General features: G+C 42.0%; 1 protein-coding gene across 2 annotated transcripts in view; it reads left to right on the top strand.

Moving 5' to 3' along the window:
- The window catches only part of LOC117146640 (homeobox protein cut), a 67,196-nt gene that overhangs the window by 14,265 nt on the left and 28,238 nt on the right, over positions 1 to 24,693 (top strand). For both annotated transcript variants that reach the window (XM_033312972.1, XM_033312973.1), the window contains exon 2: positions 22,588 to 23,781. In XM_033312972.1, the coding sequence (XP_033168863.1) occupies positions 22,588 to 23,781 (1,194 nt within the window). The remainder of the gene's footprint in view (positions 1 to 22,587; positions 23,782 to 24,693) is intronic.

Genomic DNA, 24,693 nt, shown 5'->3' on the forward strand with positions numbered 1-24,693 from the left:
ATTTTTTATGATGAACACAGGAAGCAGCCTACACACACATGGATATGGAGTAGAACAATAAAATGTTGGCCCCGCTTCTGTTTCGACTTTTGTTTCACTGCTGATTGCCTTTGATTTTCGGGCTATTTATGCTCTGAGCTCAGCTTTGCTTTTGCTTCTGCTTCTGCTTTGCTTTCAATTTATTTTGGAGCGACTTCCGTTTGTTCTACATTGACATGCCAAAGTCGGACCCGCTCAGTTACTACTGTAGTCAGTAGTCGGTAGTCAGTCCAGTCCATCCATCCATCCAGTCGTCAAATCGAATTCAATTAAGTGTCTTTCCGCCGCCAACGTCCGGCGGTGAATCTCATATCTCAGATACGGACTCAGCCGGTAGTCGAACTGATTTACCAGTTAAACGCAACACTTTTTCTGCTCGCTGCCCGGGCAATTGATCATACTAATGATTATTATCTGGCCGCCGGACGAGACAATCCCAATCCCATTCCATCATTCCCCATCCCCCATATCTCAGTCAAACAAAAAGAAAAAACAACCAAAACCGAATCCAAACCAAACCGAACCAAACTGAGTCTGATAATTGAAGTCAACTTAGCCGAGCTTAGGCTCATTGTAAGATTGTTTAACTACCGGATGTTTTAAGCTGCGCGATCGCCATAAATGTGGCTTCGCTTCTGTGGCTCACTTTTATTTTTGTGGGTTGGCATGTCTGGATTTCTTTGATTTTTATACACATTTTCGGTTTTCCAATCATAGTTTCAATCGTGCAAAGTTTGATCATTATTGCCCGGGCAAAAGTCAAGTTACTTGAGTTGATTTCGCCTAAGGGTAAACATGTAGGTGGATTTTGTTTTAACTGAATCAATGAGTTGATCATTAGCATTTTGCTTTGATTTGATTTGTATTTGATTTTCATATAATTATACATTTTAATAAAGCAATTTGTATATGCTTACTTTGTTGTTATAATGTGTTTGCATGTTGGGATTTAATTAACCGACATATGTGTTTGGCATTATTATTCGGACTTCACGTTATCCAAGTTTTCTTGTAATTAAAAGCGAGTGACAATAGAGGGAATACCAGTGGCAAATCACTCATAAAACCGCAGCCGGAAACTTCCTACTTCCCAGAACCCTCGAGATCTCTAAAGATTTTCAGTTATTATTGATAGACCAAGCAGGAACTTAAGCCTAAGTCGAGTCCCAGCTTCATAGCCACTCAAGTAACCGAGTTACGTGAGGTTACTCCATACGGGGCAGCAAGAAGAGGAGGCCAGGATGTGGGGAAGTGAAGATAGGGAGCATAAAAATCATCAAATAGCGCTGGCAGAGGGCAATTTATTGCCATGTACACGGCCAAAGCTATTCAGAAAAGTGCTCCAGCCATTCTAGATTGTATATAGCATGCACACAAATATCTATGGCCATATATATGCATTGCTATGTATGGATTGCTGGCCATGTATATATATAGAAAATGGCAAAAATCCTGCGCGCGCTCGAAAAGAAATAAATTCCCTTATTTTCTTTTTTTTTTATTTCTTATATGCCGCGATTGCTTTTTCTTCTTCTCCAACTTCGTTTTTCTTTCATTTTTCCTTTTTTTTTTATATATATATTTTTCCTCCCGATTTTCATTTCTGCTAACGCGCGCAATCAAGAACAGGAGCCGCACACACACAAACATAGAACGAGAAAGAGAGCGAGTCGAACTCCTAGGACCTCCCAAAGACCCCGTAGCCCCTACCCAATTTCCTCCCATTTTTCCTGTCTTTTCTTTCGCTTCGAGCTTCTCTTTATTTTATTTTATTTCATTTCATTTTTTTCTTTCTGCTGCCCTGCTCCTCTGGCTCTCGTTGCTCTTCTTTTTCCACATATCGGGAAATATCCTTGAATCGGAATGTACGGCTCCTCCTCCAGTCAGCCAACCCCCAATATCCACCATATCCATCCACCCCCCGAAAGCTGGCAATCATCCCTACCGAACAAAAATCTATACACGTCAGAAAGAAAGAAAGAAAACGAAACCCGAAAGTGAAGATGAAATGAAATAAAGCAGCAGCCAAAAGTGGAGGTGGTGGAGGGTGTAGGGTGGTACTGGGAGGTTTTGCTGCTGGTTCGGTTCGGTCTGGAGGTGGATATAAAAAAAAAAGATGTAGGGAGCGCATAAAAATTGGCAGCAGTTTGGGGCAGACAGCATCGCAGACAAGTAAACTTTTTATGCCACCACCACCCCCTCGACACACACACACACACAGTCAGTCAGTCCCTCCGCACACAGACACAGGCACACTAATACACAGACAGGGAAAGAGACAGCAGCGAACTGTGCGGCTAAAGCTGAAGCCATCGTCTCGGCCAAAACGACAAATGTGAAAGGACATTGTCGTCGTCGTCGTCGTCGTCATCATCATCGTTTGTGTTGTCCTCGGCAGGACCCAGTGCTTCCTCTTCTCTTCCTTTTCACTTCCTCCCCGTGGTCCTCGTACTTCTTATTTCTCCACAACTCGTTATTACGACGAGTACGAAGGACGACGCCTGCACTGGGTATCCTCTTTTCTCTTCTCCGGCTGTCCATGTCCGTTCCGTTCAGTTCTGAGTGCGTCGACACTGACTCCCCGAAAGACCCTACACCATCTATAGGGCCTCCTATAAAAGTCCCATCCTTATGGTCCTTCAGCACACCCTTCTCCTCACAATCGGAATCCCTCCTGCCTTCTAAAGACCTTGCGGGCATGCCTCTGCAGTCTGTGGATGGGTCTCTCAGTACAACGCCTTCTTTTTGTATTGGCAGACTTCGTTTATGGCCATGGGGATAAAAGAGGGATTTGTCTTTCGTATGTGTGTGGGTAAGGGAACTCTTGGGCAATCGGAAACCAATCGGAATCGGTAATCGGAAATCTTAGGAGGAAACGAAAATCTCTTGGAAACTGAAGCTAAGTTCTAGTCGTAAAAATGCATCAAATGAGGCAATGTTAAAGGCAGCAAAGATTAAACAGCTTTTTCCACCTGTTTAAGAGTTAGTAGGGATTTCGTTAGAGGAATAGCAAATAGATTAAGTAGACTTATATGTCATATATTTCGAAACTTTATGCTAAATTTTAGCCAATGGTTAGTTCAACTAAAAAAAGTACAGTGTATTTGCACCAACTCCACACATGGATGTCCTTTAACAACAACAACGATAAATCGACACCCAACTAACAACAACAAGTGGTGAACACATATGTACCTATATATATGTATGGCCAACAAACGAAGCGAGTCCTTTCTCATTTTTTACTTGTCCCCTCAAATGTGACAATATGTCCCCTCATATGTACGAGGCCAGCCCCTTAAGGTCCCCCCATAACGTGCCATTTTCGTACGTTTCGTTTCGATTCGTTTTACTCGGTATTTATCGACCAATGATATTGGAAATATGTCAGAGATGCGCACAAGGAGCCGGCATTTGCTGCGCTTGGACCTCGTGATTTTTCTATGAACTTAAGTGTGGCTTTGCAAGGGGAATGGGCGTGATTGCTGCAGTCAGTTTGAGTCTTCAGTTTGATGTACCTTCGAATATCCCTTGTCAATGCATACATTTCACAACCTCCCTAAAAGTTGCTTTAGTGAAGCTGCACGTTGTTTTAAGTGTAGATGCAGCTTGCATTTTTATTTACCATTCAATCCATCCCTTCGACAGCGCCAGTCGTTACCATTTTTTATTTTCATTGTGTGCCATTTTGATTGGAAAATCGTACGCAATTGGAAATTTTTGCCATTGGCTAAGAGTTCAATACACACTAACACACAGACACACGGACACACACACACACACGTGAGCGCGGGCAGCGCTGCCTCGGCCGACGTCACTGCCTGGGGTTGGATATTATGGAAAATCAATCAGTGAAAAACAGAAATAAACAAAAAATCTGCGAGAGAACGGATGAGAGAAGAGGAGAGAAAATTTAACGGAGAGAGTGCTCTCTCAATTGCAACCAAGAAACTGCAATTTTATTTGGTTTTTTAGCTTGATTTTTTCAAGAGACTGTGAGTGAGAGAGAACACTCAAAATAATGCTCAATACGCTGCGAATCATTGAGTGAAACTGCCACAGAGAGAGACGGGGAGAAAACGCCCGCTCGTACGAGTGTGGCAGAAGGAGATAAGCAGAGTGAAAGAGAGAGGTTGAGAGGGACAGAGAGAGTACGCGAGCAGTTGCAGCTGATAAGACACACACACACAGCAGCACTCGGTTCAATGTGTGTTCGATAACCCAGAGCAAATGAATGAAAGAGCAGAAGCGTGGCGTCTGACGAGGCAGTGGGGTGGAGGGTGTTAGCCTGCAGTTGAGTCCGTTTTTCGAGAGGGGTCTCTCTCGCTTTCTTACTCTCTCTCTCGCTCTTTCACGTGTGTGTGAGTGTGCGGACATCGACTGCGTCGCCGTCATCATGAACATCATATATAGATAGATTTTTAACAAACCTGATTGGACGTTATTGACTGGCGCACACACACACAAGCACACGGCCGATGATTCGTTCGCTTTGCCTGACTGGTTTCAAAATCCACACATGCCTGTGTGCTTGTATCAGCAATCGACAGGCGAACCGAAAACCGAAAAAGGTGGAGGGGCCAATGGACGAGCGGTTCGAACCACATACGATATATCCACACATATGTATATCGTCCCGATTTAGAACCGAATCCCATTCCGTACTATTGCACTAAGATCTCTAACGTGCTTGACCTCTGATTCACGATCGATAACTGGTTCATTTTCAACTTGAGCGCGATAAGCTGTTCCCTGTGATTCATTAATTTGGCTATTTTTTTATTTATTAACAATGGACCAAAGTGCTTTGGGGTTTGCATTCATTGCTCACAGCTCATGGGTTTTAGAGCACAGGCGGTCCTATCTTAACTTTGACTAATGCAATTGGCTGTTTTTTCCAAATAAGCAAATGGAAATATATGTATATCAAATATACTTTATTTTATTTAATAACTTAAAGATTAGCAAATTTCAAAAATCTTCCAGATGATTAGTTACTTTGAGTACACGCCTGCTGAGTAAGTTAATTATTTTTGGAAATATGTGAGGCAATGTGCTAAATATTTTAGTGACTAATTAAATGTACTTGTTAGGTATTTATAGATTTAATAACACCAAATATAGGTTCTCAATCTACATCTAAAATCTACAATGTATTACTTTTCGAATCCCTTACTTGGCCACTTCAAAGAAAGTTTCCAACGTAATCAGAAGTCCAGCTTCGTGGGTTATAAAAAGCATTGACATCCAATTGCAGCTCCCTGCTTTGTTTCATTTCAACACTGAATAGCCCACGTAAGACCCTGCCAAAGTTTCATCTGGTTAGCTCGAGCAGAAATCGAGTTACTTAGGGTCAACTACTGTGGGAATACATCAGCTACCCCTGCCTCCCTATATACTCGGTAGTACAACGTATATGTGTGCTTGTGCCGCTGCCTGTGCGGTGAAAACCAATCACAAGTGGGGCCCGAAAGGCGTTGCCGATATGTATTGAAAGCAATCCATATATATACGGTGGGTATCTCTGTGTGTGTGTGTGTTTATGTGCGAAAGGTTAACAGCTTTTCGTTGTCGCTGACTGCGCTGCCAACAGCGCTGCCCTTTTTTCCGTTCTTTCTTTCGCTCCCTACACACACACACACGCACACAAATCCACTCGTGCGTTTCTGGATTCGTCCAATCGAATTCAATTGACGCACAAATTTTTATGTGGAGAAAAAAAGGAAAGCGAGGGAGAAAACCAAAAAACAAAAAAAAAAGGAGAGGAAAATGTTGTGCTCCTTCTCAGTCATCCAGACACCCAGTCACCCTCCCCTAGATGCCAATACACGACATCCATCCAATCACCCAACAACCAACCCCCCTCGACAAAGTTCTACACCCACTTTTTCCCCCATAAACCGAACCGAACCGAACCGAAACTGAAACCAATCCAATTTGGTATTGCCCGTATGGGTTCCTTTTTTTCGAGCCCCCCCTTCCTTGCGTTGGGAAAGGACCTCCTCTCTTGCTCAGCACTTGCTGTCCCTTTCTATCTTGGCACCCGAACTCGAAAACCGAAGCTTTGGCGCTATAAAAAAAAATAATAATATAACAAGAACGTAAAAATGAGTGGAAAAAAAGCAACACACAAAAAACCAATGAAGGGGGGGGCAAGGGGATTCTTACTACCAGACAGCTATAAAACACAAGAAGAACCAGCATTGGGTGGAGGGGTGAAGAAAAAAAAAAGAAAAAATTACAAGGCGGCACTTTCACTCGACTCAATGCCGAACATCGTTGAAGCCTTAAAGCTGCTACCCAAGGAATATTGTCAACCAGGGCCCACCCAAAAAAAAAGTGGAGAGAGTACAAGAGAGAAAGAGAGAGAGAGAAAGGAGAGCGAGCAAACGAGTGAAATTTCTATTTTAGGGTGGTTAGGTTAAAAAAAAAATCCAAAACGTAACCGAGAAAAAGGAGCGAAATACATACGAACATCGATTTCGATTGGGAAGCCATCAACAGCTAAGGCCCTGAAACGGGAGGCTGCCACCCACCCCACCCAGAGTTTCCACCCAGCACCGCCTACCCTCTTCTGAGCTACGCTTTTTCGAGAGGAGCTTCGTACACTTCGTTTTTCGGTTCGTGTTCGTTTTCCTGTCGATGGCGATGTCGCTCTCTCTCAGCGCCCTTTAAGCTTCGGTTCTTTTTTTCTTTATTATTATTATTTTTTCCAACCCCCTATGCAACCCCTACTACTATCAGGGGGGTTTTTTTCGTGCGTTTTGGGGCATTGAATTGGGGTGGGGATTGGCTTTTCGGGGGTTTGGGTTGACAAGTTCCCAAGTTTCAAAGGCGCCCAACCAGCGTTGAGGGGGGTTAACGTCAATATATATAATATACATGTGTAGGGAGCCAAAGGAAAAAAAACCGAAGGGGGATAAAGAGAAAAAGAGAAGAAGCAGAAATGTAATCAAGTGCACACACACAAATACAGAATGGCATGTATGGGTGTGTTGGTGGGAAGCCTTGTTGTTGTTGAGTGGCGAGTGAAAAAATAGTAGCATGCTTTTAGGTGCTAAGAAGCGTACTCAACGAGCGGCAAGGAAGAAAAGCAGGTGTAAAGAAAGGAGGTTGTCGTGTGCGTGTGTGTTATTTATGTCATTATTGAATATGCGTTCGAGGCGCAGCCAACCCAAATCCAGCCCGCTTAGACATGTGTATAGAGTATATCTTGTGGATACAGCATCGCATCGGCTTATGTACTCAGGACATACACATACGTATCCTTATGGCATGCGTTTTTATGCTTATTCGATTTTATTCGAGTGCTGGCAACTACAGAAACATCTACACAGCTACGTATAGGTGTACACACACATATATGTATAGTCGTACGTGCACACAGCGACAGAGACAGATACAAATACAGATACAGATACAGATGGAGCATCAGGATTTGCTGGATGCTGAGGCTTCCTTCCACCTCCATTTTCCACCCCCTCCCCATTTCCATTCGCATTTCCACTGCCATTCGAGCTTCAGCTGGCTCCGATTTCTTTTCACTTGGCAGATTTTTCTTCTTTTGCTTTCCCATTTCTCGTTTCCTTCATTTCTTTTCGTTTCGATATTTTTCTTCTTTTTTTTTGCCACTTGTGCTCCGCCCCGTTTTATTGTAGGGATTTCGCTTGATACATATAGATATATAGATGGGCAATGTACATATATCAGTTCGCTCGTTTATATATTCGCCGATTGTGTGCACAGATAGAAGCGATATATACCATTTTTTGTTCCTGCCCGTGTTTCATTGCATGTCATTTTAGTTTGCTTTTTCATTTATTTTTTATCTTTTCGATAGTTGACATATTATATATATACAGCTTCACAAAAGACTGTACAATATTTTCAATAGCAAAATATGAAAATCATACGAAATGATAGTATATGGATTATTTGTTAAGATCAGTTTCGGTCTAGTGGTGTTATATCAAAAACCTCCAGACGTCAAGAGCAAATACTCCAAGTAGCTCAAGGTTTCCAGTTTTTCACACTTTACTAACCAACTGACGCCATTGCCTAATCAGAGTGCCACATAGTCACATCGCCTTATATATATCTGCACGTATATCTGGCCGATTTCTTACAAATCACTATATGATGGCCGTATAGCCCTACCATAAATCTTTCAACATGTTTAGCCAACAACTAAACAATTTATGACGATTGTCTCCGCCATGCGGGCGAATCTTTCTGTAAGTATGAGTGTATGAGTATGTGTGCGACTATATGGCCCACCGATTAACTGATATCTCGGCTATATCTATGGCTATATTTCGAGCTCGTCAGGCAGATATGACTGCCACTTCTTGACTTCTTATCTCGCTGGCACCCTTGTCTCGCTTTTTGTTGTAATTTGTTTTTATTTATACGCTATTTGTTTGTCCACTAAGCAGGCGAGGATATATACTATATATACTATATACGCGGCTTATATAGGCGTATACATCAGGGGCAGATAAGGTGCAGATCTTATCTGTATAGGGGCGGTACAGTATCACACTGTATCTGTACCTTTGGCCAATAGACGAAGCTCTACTTGACTGACTTGATTACGTCTCCATATAAATATGGCAGCTATTTGTCTAGATATCTTAAGCACACATTCGACTTTAACTTTATCTGGGGCCACATATGTATATCTCTGACTCTCGGTATCTTTAGCAATACTTAAACATTGCTACACGAAATGTATGGCCTTTATAACACCTGATCCCCTGCTTCTCGGCTCGGCCACAAATAAAATTGATAAAAAAAACGGCAACAGGAATTTAATTTTATAATTATGATGATGATGATGTATTTGTTTAATTGTTGCTCTTCTTTAGCTTTATCCAACTAATGCCACACAAACACACACAAAGGCAGCTTCAGTAGCTGCCTTGTGATTATTTTATTTCATTCTGGTATTCTTGTTTTTTTTTTTTTTTTTTGGGAGCTTTAGATTTGATTTTATTTTGTCGTTTATCACAAAATGCTGCGGCCATTTCGTGTGTGGATACACACACACAGTCACATGTGTATTTATATGGATTTCGTATATATATATTTGTGTGTGTATTTGTCCGTATGTCTCGGTGGGCTGAAGTTTTTTCGCGCTCAGAATATTTTGTCCAGCAAATTATCTACATCAGTTGTTAATTGCTATTTGACGCGTTATATCGGCTACCGACGTATTCCGACCGACTTGGCTTTAGCTTCGAAATATTTTCCACCAACTTTGTGGTTATACCAATTGATTGGTGCGTGAGCAGTGTTGGTATACTATATCGGTTTTGTTATCTGTGTGTGCTTTAAAAATTCTAATGGTGATCTAAGATAATTTGCAAAGAAAATTGTCGCATTGATTGCTTTTTCTTACATTTTTCAAAGCGGAAACTTGAAGTGATTCACTCTTTACTCTGTGTCGCATAAAAGAAGATATCTTTGTAGATTTTAAAGTGAGGTTACCTAACCTTGATCACTGTTTGATATAATATATATCAACAATTTTAACGTGATTCACCGCTAGTTATTCACTGTTCGGTTCATGATTTTCAGTAAACAGATGAACACAGATAAAACTGAAGTGATTAATTAAACAATGAATATTATAGTTTAAATAAGTATGCCAAAACTATAATTATAAAATTAACAATAATTTCCATCTTCTCTTTGCAGGTAATACTCCCACTCCATTGCTCTCATTCAGAATTCGTAAGTTTTCGACTGTATTTTTTCGTCTTTCCCTTTCCCCTCGGCCAGACAGGCACTGTGCTCCACTTAAGGTGGTGAGCAACTAATGATGTTTGTCGCGACTGGCATTATAATGATAACTACACACACACGTGCGATTGGGGGTCCTGTTTTCAGATTTCTCTTTCCCTCTTTTTTTTCTGCATACATATTTTTCACTTTTTTGCGCTTTTTGTTTGGCCGTGTGGTGTGTGTGTGTTTGCTGCCTTCGAGCCGCATTTCATTCATTTGCGTTTCATTCATGTCGTTGCTGTTGTTGTAGTTGTTGGCGGTGCTGTCCTCTCCATCCTCCTGCAACAAAATATGTCAAAACTTGTCTCGTCTGTCTGCCATTAGCAGCAGCAGCAGCAGCAGCAGCGACAACAACTTGGCAACAACAGCAACATCAGGAACAGCACGGCAGCAACATCAACAGACACGCCAGCAACATCTCGCCCACACAAAGTGGGCGCAACAGCAACATCATCATGCTCATTACCAGATGATCATCAATTTGGGTACCAGTTTTTGGGCTTTAGGGTTTCCTTTTTTTCATATTTTTCAAGGTAAAGTGGGGGTTACTTCACCTTAAATGTAATTTATGTTTCCAGTTTACAATAGACTTATCCTGGGACCAAAAGAGTTAGCACACGACTTGATTGCAGCTACTGTGCATGAAATGCTTCATTCATAAAAAATAAAAAATTAAGGCAAAAAAAAAAGCCCCGAAGCCCGCAGACCCCCGAAGACCCCCTTTATTGAACGCCCCCAGTGTGTCGCCTTCATTATATGCAAATTTCAATTATTTGCACAAATCAGACGCTCAAGATCTGCCAGATCCAGCCACGACCAGGCATTATTATCAATCCCCCGCAAAAAAGGCTAAAGCTAAAGCTAAAGCCCAAAGAAGAGAGCGAAAAATATTGTTCAATTTCGTTCTTCGCTTTTTTTTTATCGGAGCAAACAGGAAGAGCCATAATATAATTTATTGTATTAATGCTGTCCCGCATAACGTCAGCATCATCATCATCAGCAACATCATTATCGCCATCAGAGTTCGTTCAATGGGCAGCATTTCATTGATACCCTTCTTATATTATAAATACTTATATATGTATATATATGTATGTATAGATGTGCGTACCCTGTTCTCTTGTATTATTATTAATTTAAACATAAACATGGATTTCCTGTTTGCCCTTGTCGATATGCAAAACCAAAAAAAAAAAAAAGAATTGGTTCAGCTTTTGAGCGATTCTTTGTTGGGCTTTTTGTTTTTCGGCATACAAAATGCTTTCGATCGAATTTCACATTTTGTCTGGAGGAAATTAAATTAAGCGTTCGCCTCGCTTCGTTTCGGTTTTGTCGTATTTTTTCTTTGTTGGAAAGATCATCATTAAGCATTCATCCATTGAATGCGTGGGAGCATTCGATTTTAATTTTGATTTTGATTTCACATTGAAGGTCACGCCACTCATCGTCTGCTCAACCGTTGAGAAATTGATAAAAACATTAAAAAAAAGTGATTGAAGGAGAAGGAAACGAATTATAAGCCAACTGCATTTTGCAGAATACCAACTTCAGGGAAAATAGATATCCAAGTAGGCAGGAATTTTTGGGGGGGTCTTGTAATCTTATCTACTTGGAAAAATTAGTAGTCTGAAACAAAGTAGATACCAAGAAATAAATCACCGCTCCCGTTTATTATCCCTATTAACCTCAGTTTGACATTGAAAAGTCATAGGCCTCGGGTGCTCCCCAAAAAGCAACGAACTCGGAAATTGCCCGCCCCCTTTTTGCGAAAATACGCGCAACCTGCGCATGTTGTTGACATTGCGTTGAGTGTGGACAATGTGTGTGAGAGTGGGTGTTGGGTGTGTGAAAAGTGGGTGGCCTGTGGAATGGGGGGCTGGTGACATCTCCCAGTGGCCACTGCAATTGACACAATTTCGCAGGGAGACAAGGCCGGCAGTCAGTCGGCTGGCATTGACCAAAAGGCACTCGCACTCGCAATCGCAGTCCAGCATAGCACAGCACAGCACGTGGCCAGTTTGTCACTGTATGGGTTAATATCTGTGTGCGTCTGTGTCTGTGTGATGTGCAAATGATACACTTGCTCACACACAGCCAGAGACGCACAGTCACCGCAGCATACACATGCAATTGATTTGTACTTTGGGGTCAGAAGCATACCAAACATGCCAACGCAAAATGCCGAGCAACAGTTTGTCTCTACCCCTCTCTTTCACTCGCTTTAAAATCCCCAACAGAAATACCCCCCACCCAAATGTTGTGCGTAAAAACCGCAACATTTGCAGACTCTGAAACCACCCACCTATATCCATTTCCCCGATTCTGCCTCTCACTCTCGTTTGGGCTGTATTCTTTTTTCCTTTGTTTATCCGCGAATTTTTTCGAGGGGTTTTTTTTTTTGCCAAGTGGCTTTAAGTCGGCTAAACAGTCTCGAAATCAGGTCAAAACTAAGCCCAGGATTGAGAGCATTTTGAACGGTTGTAGGAAACAGTGATAACTGAAGGTTGGCAAATGCAAGGAAATCATTCTAATACACCATTCGAAACTAATATTCAATTATGAAACCGTATTGATACAATGTTCTTAATCACCCCCAATGACATCTACAGCTCCCAGACAGAGTCAAATTCGTTGCGCTTCAATTCTTCTCGCTTTGCCTGCTCCGTCTGCTCTTGTTCTTCTTGTTAATTAGTGAAAATCGAATTAATATTGTAATACTTTAATGAAATAATGCATGCATCATGCCAGACAGAGCAGGCAAAGAGATAGAGAGAACGCGACAGTTATTTATGCGGAACGACAAGATGAATCTGAATCTGCGAAATGTCTCTCCATTTCTATATTTCCTCTCGCTCTCTCTCTCTCCTCTGCATCGCGCCCTCTCTTTCTCTGTCTGCCGCATAATAAGTGCAAAAAAGCCCAAAAACTAAAGTTGATAAAAATAAACGAGAGCCACACATCGCAGACGTGAAAATTCAGACGATGAAGGAGCAGTAGAAGTAGAAAGGGACATTAGGGGGGCATCAAAAGGAGTGCGATGTCTCGTCTCTTTTTCCCTTCATATCCCCATCTCTTTCGGCAAGCCTTTGTGCAACTTTGTCAATTGTTAGGGCGGTGACACTTGAATTCTGCGGGGGTTGGGGTTCCGGGGAGTGTGTGAGGGGCGGTTGACTAAATGGCAAGGTGTGGAATGCGTGTATGACAAGAATTGATATAAAATATGCTAATTGCCTTCTAGAGATGGAGGAACTGTCGCACTGAATGAAATCTACGGGGGAAGTTGTTTGAAAAACGGTTGCTATTGCTATCGATCGGCTGGATAACGTATATGCTACTTTTGACATTATATATTCTTTATATGTACAAATTTGGGTCACTTGCCAACTTCAATTTATTATGCACAACGAAAAAATTAAAATTCCATTAGGTTAATTAGAAACAAGCGTTTGATGAATAATTAGCATTCCATTGACTTCATTAATTGGTTGGTTAGCCCTCGAAATCATTATCTTACCTGAGAATACCCAAGCTCATTGAACTGCACCCATTGCCTTGCATTAACTCATCATATCAACTGAATGACATTTCATTGCAAATACTTGACTTCATTCCTGCTTATCCAATTAAAATCGCCCATTAAAATAGCAATGCTTAACTCTCTCCCCTTTTTCTTGCATTTCAAGTTGCAACTAAGTTGCAGTGTGTCTTTCGTCTCCTTGAAACATAGAAAACAATTGCAAATGTCTTTGAGAGACGGAACCCGTTCGCCATTTATGTGAATTATTGGCAAAAATGCATAACGGCAAACAATTGAAAACGCAATCAAGTGTTGGCCAAAATGCCTCATCAGTCTGCTTCTGCTGTGGCTGTCTCTTTCTCTGCCCCCTCTCTCTGACTCTTTCACTCGCTTTAGCCAACGACGGCGGCAACATTTGCATGCCCCAACAACTACAACATTGGCGGCAAAAACACCAACAACAGCAACAACAACGTTGCCAATTAATCAAGAAATTCTTAAATAATTATTTGCCTATTTTTATAGAAGAGTCGAGGGATATGAAGACAGACACATACTCACATATATATATATATATATATGAGTGTAGGTATATATAAATGAGCGCATATATATCAGCCGATATGAGGAATATGGGACGAGGCGGAGGGGGCGGGACTGCATTATAGACAGCCGCTCTGGCTGACTGAGTGACTGGCACGACGACATCGTCTGTTGGAGTGTAAATTTGTTGTTGCCCCAACTCTCGGATACAAAGTATATAGTATGTTGATATACATATACAGACGCAGATATAGATGCACCGTAGAAAAATGTTGACCATTTCAGTATATCAGTAAATAATAGTCTCAGTTTGTATAACTATTTTGTAACGTAAGTTTTACATTGACTATGTTGAAATGGTTTGCATAATTAGATGTTACATGTTGATATCTATAATACCGTGTCGATGACCTACATATTTTTTTATCTGTATAAAAATATATGCAAATATATCGCATATGCATATTTGTGTCTGTTCATTTGCCTGATATTATATGGGAGAAGCATGCACTTTTCGATTTTCATTTCTGTGATTTGTGCTCCCTCTCCCGCTCTCCATCCCTCCATCTCACTTGCTCACGCTCTGGTTCATTGTTGTTGTAAAAATAAGTTGCCCGCCAGCCAGACCCCCCCGTTAACCCCCCAGCCCCCTTAACCCCATAATGCTCCCTTTTCCGATACGTTCCTCCGGCCATACAAACAAATTTCTATGAAGCATTGCAGTTAGATGAGCCGTTTAGTGACAGTCAAGTCGTTGAGGGGGGTAAAAAACACAAATAAAAAAAAAACAGACAGGAGTAGGGTGTTTGGGGGGGAGGGGGGTTCAGCCAGTGCGAATCAGTGGCATGCATTTTTATGCAGATATATAAGCACATATATAAATCGAGTGTTCGCTGGCCGGGTGCATTGCCATCGCCATTTGCGGGTCGACTAATAATAATAAATATTTTTGCAGAAATTAATTAACAGCAGCAGCAACAACAATAGCCAACAAAGTGTTAAAAGAAGCGAGAGATATATTGAGTGCTATATGCGGACTGACATTATCTTTGCAGTAGTTGTCTGAGTCAGAAATTTGCTGTTAATATGTATATGAAGAATAGATTTCTCTGTTTTCCGAACGGTGGAAATAAAACTTTAAATTTAACCCAAATAAAACCACTTAAAACCGGGCGAACAAAGCTTTTGCCAGCGAATTCTCCTCCTTGGGCAATTACTCAAATTCAAATTAAGTGGCGGGGCACCCACACTTACGCACACGAACACACATATACGAGTATATGTATAGCTCTGTAGACCGAAACCCACCTCCCCCAACTCCGTTTGGAAAATTCCGAAATGCCGCAACTTGTCTCGTTTTGTAAATAACAAATCAGGCATTTATAAATGATGTGAGCATAAAATTTTGGCGCCACCACCCAAAAGTTCACCCTTAACACCCCAAGAACACCCCCACACAGCCCATCGAAATTTAACCCACTAAGCTCCGCTGGCAGCACTTGAAACAAAAGCAACTCTTTGGCAGCTGACACGCGCTGTTGTTTCATTTTGCCAGCAACAAAACTGTCATCCTTTTCCCGATTTCCCGCCTTGATTTTCTCCCCTCGACCCTTGATTTGCCGAGGGACAACGTCTTGGTTCGTCGTCGTCGTCGTCTTCTTCATACGTCTCTAATAAGACATGATTGTAATTAATTAAATTAATTCGTTTCGGTTTTAATACACGAAATGTTTTTCGATTTTGCCAGGACAGCAGCAGAAGCAACCCCAAGTTTCTCCCTCTACTCGTAGACTTTCCTCGCTCACAAAAGGATTGCCAAATGAAAGCGAAAGATTTCTGATTTACGTTCTCAAATATTTGTTTGTCACACACTCTGCGGGCTAAGCCATCGAAAAAGGTAAGGTGAGGTCTTCTCATCTCTATAGAGAACGAACGGAGCCCCCGTCGAAAAACCCCCAAACTATAAAATGTTGTCGATTTTGATTAGGCAAAACTTGACAGGCAACTTTTGGGCTTCGCTCCATCGTTGTTGGCGTGGCTTTTCATTAAAAATGCCAACTGAGTTTTGTCTTCGGGGTTGCTTTAGTAGCAGAATTTTAACCAACCAACCCCAACCATCAAATTTGGTTGCCTTGGTTTTTCAAGAGATGGAGCAACTCGGCATAATGAATTGACATTGATTGGAAATTTTGATTGAAAAAGGGTCTCGTCCTGGAGCAAAGAAACTTCGCTATAAAGCGCAAATAATAAATTGCTTCATTTTCGGTTTAATTAAGAGATTTTTCGAACGGAGCTAGCTTAGGCATTGCTATTCCAGCACCCAAAAGAATTATTGATTCTCTAGTCTGCGGGGCCTTAAGCATTAATACGTTCATTTATATTAATGCTTTGGTCTGATTAAGCCCAGAAAGGATTCACATAATATTTAATTAGGTATTCACATTCACATGCTTCGTGCACAACTGTACCACCACCGAGGAAACTGAAATCATTAATTTCGCTTAGATTTTAAAATGTCAATTTTTAGGTAATGGACAACCCTTCGGCTTTCCTTTTTTATCCCCACTGAAAGCATTTTGCGGCCCGCATAAAAATGTCAAAAATTACAAGGGTTTAGGGGCGGGGCTTTCTAATCATTATTTGTATGGCCTGACCGAACACACACATCCCCCACACCCCAAACCCCAACCCCAGCCCCCTTGAACCCACACAATGCCCACATATGAGTTATATTTATTTGTATTTGTCTGGGCCCGTTTTCTGCCTTGACTTGACCATTCCCACACCCTTTGCTTTGTGCTATTTGGTCAGTGTAATGCTTAATTATTTACTTTACAAAAAAGAGAGAAAAAATACACACAACAAAAATCCTGACCGAAAAAGGCCTACCGGAAAACCTTGTTTGGGATGGGGCAGACAGAACAATGGGCTCACCCACCCACCCACTGGATCACAAAAAAGGGTCATCTAATACACACACATGTATGTCCAGCGTTCATTTTTGATGTACGATTGGTCCTGTTATTAGTGGAATGAGTATTTTTGGGGCATACAAAAAAAGGTATGCATACGTTATGTAATAATAAGGATAAGCCAAAAAATTATTATTACTTTTGGTCACTCAAAGCGGGAAGGTGGAATTCCAAAAGGGTTGTTTAGAAAACGGAGGGGGGTTTGCAATGCCCCCCGTTAATCAAAAACGGCAGCAAAACTTGGCTTGGTAGTATTTGTATTAAGGAATCAAGGAGGTAATTTGTGAAAAAATTCCGTAATCTTCAAACTAACTTTAAGCTTTTGATCATCGATCGGTTTCACAGCAATCCTCCCAGTTGTACTTCTTTAACTGTACTCTTCTAACCTCTTAATTTCCCTTTCCTATATGCCTATGGCAATTATAAATCCTCTCATTTGATGCCCACTCACACACATTCGCATGCCTTGGGTATTATGAACACTGTAACTCTCAAGCGTAGTACACACGCACACTTTGACACTTTTTGGCGTAGTGAAAAAACTCGTAGGAACTTGAGTTTCCACAATCTCTCTCCCACATATAACTCTTTTTCGCTGTCATGTGACGCATTAAAAATCGAAAACCCCCACACTGTACATTTTCGCCAAGTCTCGTCTTCTTCTTGCTTTGGCGCACGCATTAATCCTTTTTTCCAGCATCTTTTCACACAAAACAGACACATATGCAGGGCACGCGTGTATATAATCCTTTTTTACAGGACCCCAACCCGAATATCACGCCCCATCCATTCCTCCCCCCAGACTTTTCTCATCTTCGTCAGCAGCTTCGCATATCAAAGCTAATTTATATTTTGTATAGCATACATTTGGGCGTGCACGCAGTTTTCAGTTACCAACAACCCCCCAACCTCAAAAAAAAGCATAAAACAAAATAAAATAAAAAAAAACACCAACCCCTTCTCAATGCCTTTTGCCTGATTTTTGATAAGTAAATAGAAAATGTTATAAATTTACATACGTGTGTGTGTGTGTGGAGAAGGATGTGTGGGTAAGGCGCACACATACGTGTATGTTCGTTCGAGGCAATAAAAAAGAAACAGAATTTTAAATTAGAAAATATTAGTTAGCCAAAAGAAGAGGAGGCACAAGAGCTCAAATCTCCAACGGTATCTCAACGAATGTACAGTTATGTATTTGCACACAGAGCCATATCGTTCTCTATCTCTTTCTTTTCTTGTTCTTCTACTCCTCCTTGTCTTGTGTGTGCGAGTGTTTTTTATTTGTGTGCAGACAGGATCCCCATATCATCGCCCTCTCTCTTTCAGCATCAATACATCATTTTCGTCTTTTCTCTTCCTCTGCATGTGTGTGTGTGTGAGTGGTGTTTCCTCTGTGTGTGTTGATTTTATGGCACTCTTTCCATTTCGTTTTTTTTCGGTTTTTGTTGCAGTTTTACTTTTTTTTTGCGATGTGGGGTTTGAACTCGTTCCTTCTGTGTGTGTTTTGGGGATTTTTTTAAATAATTAGCAAAAAGGGATATATATGTTTGTGCACATGTGTGCGTGTGTATTTCCCACAACCCCTTCAAAACCTCCTCTGTGTGCGTTGCTAATGATGTTTGAAATTGTAAAGCAAATGCAAAGTCATGCCCCGAATCTGAAGAATACTTTTTGAGGGGGGGCAACAAAAAGTGGGGGTTTCGAGCAGGAGTTCCTGGAGTATTAAGTCGAAAAGCAGACCGAGCAATTAATGGATAACAGTTGAGCTACTTAAATGCGCTTTGGACTATGAAGAGGGATTTTTAAATCGCGCTTGGAGGGAAAGGGTTATATTTCCTAAGGCACAGAAAGAGTTTAATGCTTCTTATATCTATTCCTTATTTTTATTTAATATTATGGAACTCCTTCGATTTCGCGGAACATCTTTTAACCATATATATGCATGAACACATATGTATGTGCTCCAGTTTTCAAGTATATATATCCTTATTTTAGCATTTGTGGCTGTCAAAGCAAGAGCTTAACCTCCATTTCCGTGTTTTTTACCCTCCTTCTTTGTCTGCGCCAAATGTCAGGCTACAATAATTTTCGCTCTCATTAGACAGGCACACACATATCTATATTTAACCCCTTGTAGCCATCTTCTACTTTTCTGAAGCTTTATCTTTGGCTTGTGCTGTTTAATGTGTGTGTAATTGTAAAAAACGCTTTGGGTTCTTCGTCGTCATCTCCTCGTTTTTATGGGGTATTGGGGGCACAGCATTTTCCCCATGACAGCCTGTCATGTCATGTAGGCGTTTAAGTGGCAGTCATGGGTTAAGGGAGCGACTTTCAAGAGTCCTTCGACTTTTGCAGCTAACTAGGGAGTAGGGTATACTGGCTTCAAAGAAGTAACGGCGTGTGCCACCTTATCCCCCTCAGGATCCCATTCTTTTACTCCATCTGTTGTTGCATTGATTTGCTTTGATTTATTGTCCAAAAACCGCACAATGCAGCCTCGCGTGTTAACCCTTACCACGACCAACGATGTAGCTACCCTTTTCGGGCAACAGGGGGTTGAATATGCCCCCTGGAAAACCAGGAGAAGAAGATGAAGGCACTCGAGCTTAAGTTGAAGCACAATTCATAACATTGCCTTCGTACTAATTACAAAAAGTGCTCTCGCCCAACCTCCCTCCTAAAAAAAAAAGAAGAAAAGTGCGGGAATCGTGAAATCCAGAAATTCAGAAGCTCAGAAATCCTGAGGTCCCGAAGTCCTGACAGCAGCTGCTGCGCTCCTTGCCAAAGAGAGAGAATTCCCCGTTCGCGGGTCTTGAGGCAAACTCACTTCAGACAAACAGCTTGAGACAATGCCGCATGCTGCAACTTCAGAGGGTGTGGAAAATGGGTAGGGTAGAGGGGCAAGGGGGTTTTTGGCGAATGAGTTGACATGTGCCAAGCACACGACAATTGCGAGCAAACAACTCAAACACACACACGGCTACGGACACACAAAACATTATAAAGAAAAAAATTAAATACAGAATCTGAATCAGAATCAGAAACAGGCGCTCAAAGTGGGATAAGGACTTTCAAGTTGGACTTGCCAATAGTTGATACAATTGCAGTCTGCGACCGAAACAAATGAGCCATAGAATTACCAGTTGAATTTAATCCACTTAAACCTAGTAGTACCTCACTTTTGTGAATATATATACGTATATATCATTTAGCCATCCATAACCATTCCCAATTTCAATTCAATTTGTAGTATGACTGGAATTTTAACAGACCCTTAGACGAGGGGCTAACATTTCACTTAACATTTTTGGTTCGCGCGCGAAAGGTTTTACCCGTTTCTCTGTGCAATGATGCTTATATATATATATAAATATATACATTTTTTTTGGAAAGCTCCTTTGAAGTGGCAACCGGCAAAATATTAAATGAAACCCAAAAATAAAAGGGGAGCATGGGGCACGCTAAAAGGGTGCTCAATACGAAAAGCCTTGCCTTGCCATAAGCTGACCACACACACGGGCCAAAAGGACGAGAACGAGAGCCATTGAAGTGGGTAGAGTCCAGAAAAAAAAAAATAAACAGAGGAAAACCCTCTCCAACTGGGGGCAAAAAAAAAAGGAATGCCCGGCAAAGCCACCCGCATTTTAGTTAATTAACTCATTTGGTTGGCAACTGCTGCTAAGCCGAACTCAAAGTGGGCCAGAATCGTTGGACTGGCTGGCATTAATTGATTTGCCCAGACTACGAAGAGTACAATTTCCAAGAAACTATTTTGGCGAGGTGGAAAAACTGGACACCAACAAGTGCTGCCTTTCCCACGGGGATTGCTTTTCAGTTTGATCGATTTTGGTGGTCGTTTTGGTCCAGCAAAAAGTCAGCGAAAGAAATGGAAACCGGGAATGAAAATGAAAACGGAAAAGTATCCTCTACAGCCTCTCTCTTTTGGCCATTATGAAAACAATTTTCAAGCTTAAGCAGCTCACGGGAAACGACAACCGGCAACAACAAGACAGTGGCATCAGCAGCAGCCGCCGACCGAGGTCTTAAAACAGAGCAACCACTGAACCACCGAGAGAGGGAGAAGCCACCCAACCGCCCAGAAACCACCCAAGCCCACCCACTTTCCAGCTGTCTGCCAGTGTGTCTGGCATTCGAAAGGACGTCGGACGAAGGACAAAACTGCACCCAACCACTTGTCTGTTGTTTGTACTTAAGAGCTTTTAAATATCATAAATATATATCTATGCGAGTCTCCACTCCTTCCTTTCGATTCCCCCGTAATGAGGATGATGATGTTGACAAATATGCCTGGCAGGGCAAGAAAAATGATTTGCTTTCTGCCATTCGACATTCGCTTTTCCCAGGGATATTGTCATTAAGCGTACTCAAAATCATCGAATGTCGAACGATTTGTGGTTTTGGTTGTAGCCATTAGGGGAAGTTCTATAAGGGAAACTTACAGATATAAATCAAAATTCAGCTGTTGGCATTTTAAAGCCGAAGATCTGACCATTTTTCTTAAGTGATCTATACTTTTCAAAGTATTCAGAACAGCTTAAATATCGTATTTACAACCCACAAAACTCAACTATCTAGCACCCTTTACCCACATTTCTATACTCTGTGTAACGACTTCCTGCTTAACTTTATTCGGAAAATTGGAGGCAGAAGGACCTTCATCGATATGAAGTAGTACAATTTGGCCAAGAACCAACGGCAAAGGCTTAAAACTCACACCAAATAGTTTTGGCAGCAGCAGCAGCACTAGCCCACCGACTAATTTCCAAAGTTCTTTATTGCCTGCAACGCCCACCGAAGTCCTGCTTTTTTGCAAGCTTCCGGTATTTATACAAATAAAATTGCACAAAAACCCCAAACCAAACCGAACAAATCAACGGAAAATCGAAGCAAAAGTCATTGCCATTTGGTGCTTGGCTTGGGCTTAGGCAAAATGGAATGGAATGGAATGGAAGCCTTAAAACTTGGGGGAGATCCTGATTCTGGTCTGGGTCCCAGACTAATTTGCCAAAAAAGTTTGCACCGCATATTTTTGTAACCTTCTTTGGGAGTTCTGTACTCTCTTCTCCTTTTTTTCTGTTGTATTGCCCAATGCTTTCTATTTTGTTGTTTTAATTTCTCATTTTGGCATTTGAATTCAGAGAAAGAGTCTTGCAAGCAGGCAAAACCGTCGAAGGTCAGGTCACTAATAGCAGGGAACATTTTCAAGTTGGGCTTATCGATACCGACGATAAACTATAAATTTGTTGGTCCTGGCTCTAGATCCTTGTTGTTGTTTTGGTTGCTAATGCAGACGGAAATACCCCGGAATGTTTTTTAAGCCTTCCGTCTGACTCCTTTTAACCTATTTGGCGTGTGATTGTGTGTTTGGAAGAACTCTTTTTGGTGCTGGCATTTTGGGGGGCCGACAAAAGTTTTTGCAACGTATTAATTTGGCTAAATTTAACCCGTAATGACTTTAAAAGTAAAATTAATGAGGGTCGATAGTTGGCAAAGTCTGAATAAGGCAGGAGTGTAAAAGGGCTAAGCAAACTTTTAGCTTTTTGTTCGTGTTAAAAGCAACATATGTGCTTGATGTTGCTGCACAGCTTTTGAAAGGGGATGGTGTTGCCTTCGAGTCGCTTTTGTACAAATATAATAATTGAATTATTTGTATTCATATATCTGTTTAATAACTTATTTATTTATTTTTTATTTATTATTTTTTTTCAGCGCGCAACCCTTGCCGAAAAGGAAGTGAACACACTCAAAGAGCAGCTATCCACCGGCAATCCCGAAAGCAACCTCAACAGCGAAAACAGCGATACAGCGGCAGCGGCAGCAACAGCAGCAGCAGTTGCAGCAGTTGTTGCAGGAGCAACAGCAACAAACGACATCGAGGACGAGCAGCAGCAACAGTTGCAGCAGACGGCCAGCGGCGGCATTTTGGAAAGCGACAGCGACAAGCTGCTGAACAGCTCCATTGTTGCAGCGGCCATAACGCTGCAGCAGCAGAACGGCAGCAATCTGCTGGCCAACACAAACACGCCGTCGCCCTCGCCGCCGTTGCTCAGCGCCGAGCAGCAGCAGCAGTTGCAGAGCAGTTTGCAACAGAGCGGCGGTGTTGGCGGCGCCTGCCTCAATCCCAAGCTTTTCTTCAATCACGCCCAGCAGATGATGATGATGGAGGCGGCAGCCGCGGCAGCAGCGGCGGCATTGCAACAGCAGCAGCAACAGCAATCACCCCTCCATTCGCCGGCGAATGAAGTTGCGATTCCCACAGAACAGCCAGCGGCAACGGTAGCAACAGGAGCCGCTGCTACAGCAGCCGCAGCAGCAACACCGATTGCAACTGGCAACGTCAAGAGCGGCAGCACCACCAGCAACGTCAATCACACCAACAGCAACAATAGTCACCAGGACGAGGAGGAGCTGGACGAAGAGGAGGAGGAGGAGGAGGATGAGGACGAGGATGATGAGGAGGAGAATGCCTCGATGCAATCGAATGCTGATGACATGGAGCTGGATGCGCAGCAAGAAACCAGAACTGAGCCAAGTGCAACAACACAACAGCAGCATCAGCAGGATGCAGAGGATCTTGAGGAGAACAAGGATGCGGGGGAGGCTAGTTTAAATGTTAGCAATAATCACAATACAACCGATAGCAATAATAGTTGTAGTCGAAAGAACAACAATGGCGGCAACGAAAGTGAGCAACATGTGGCCAGTTCGGCGGAGGACGATGATTGCGCCAACAACAATACAAATACCAGCAATAACAACAATACCAGCAACACCGCCACCAGCAACACGAACAACAACAATAATAACAACAGCAGCAGCGGCAACAGCGAGAAGCGCAAGAAGAAGAACAATAACAACAACAACGGCCAGCCTGCTGTTCTATTAGCTGCCAAAGATAAAGAGGTAAGTTTCAACTAACCGGAGGTTAAGTGGAAATAGTCGGTTGACAGGTGGTTAAAAATAAAGTTCATTTCGGCTGAGCAAATATCTTACTCAAGCCATGGAGCCTACGAAAAATGCATCCCAGAAGTAAAGTTTAAGATGAATACATTTAAATGTTATTAACCGGAGGTTAAAGCTTCCTGTTAAGTTAGTGCAGATGTTTTAAGTTTAAGTCTACCTTTTAACCCCTCGTCAGTTCAAGTACTAGGGATTAAACACAACCCTATTAACATAAAACTTCTCCAGTCTGCTCAGTGAAAAAAGACCAACTTTAAGTGACTTTTTAATTTAATAAACTGTAGCGGACTAAGGTCGAATATCCTTAAAATCCACCCAAACCACCGCCAGACAATTACCCGGCGCAATGAAATGTAAAACCGTTAAGATTAGACAAACGTCGCCGCCCACACCGGAATTTCGGAATGTGCAAGTGTGTATTTGGGGGGAAAAGCGGTTGGGAAAGGATGCCGTGGGCTGCCAAAAGGAGTGAAAGAAGCGTAAAAAAGTTAACCGAAGTACCAAGGAGAGGAATTTCAACCGCAGACGACGACGCACGACTGACCGACCGCCGTCCCCCCAAACCAGTACGCACAATTGAGAAAACACTTGCACAAATAAACAAAACCCCCCTCACTTTTCCAACCACTCGGCCACTTTTCTTGTAATTTTCTAGCCAAACAGAAAAAATGTTGCCCGAGTACGACGAAACCGAAACCGGGAAAAATAGAAAACAAAAAAAGTATACAAGGCAAACAAATGAGCGGCGGGACTTTTGACTTCTTCTTTACACGCCCAAGAACAAGAAGAAGCAGCAAAAAGGGACAAACAGGCTAAAAAAAATAATAAAAAAAAGCGAAAAAAACCAACATACAG

This window comes from Drosophila mauritiana, chromosome X (assembly GCF_004382145.1).
Source record: "Drosophila mauritiana strain mau12 chromosome X, ASM438214v1, whole genome shotgun sequence".
Lineage (NCBI taxonomy): Eukaryota > Metazoa > Arthropoda > Insecta > Diptera > Drosophilidae > Drosophila > Drosophila mauritiana.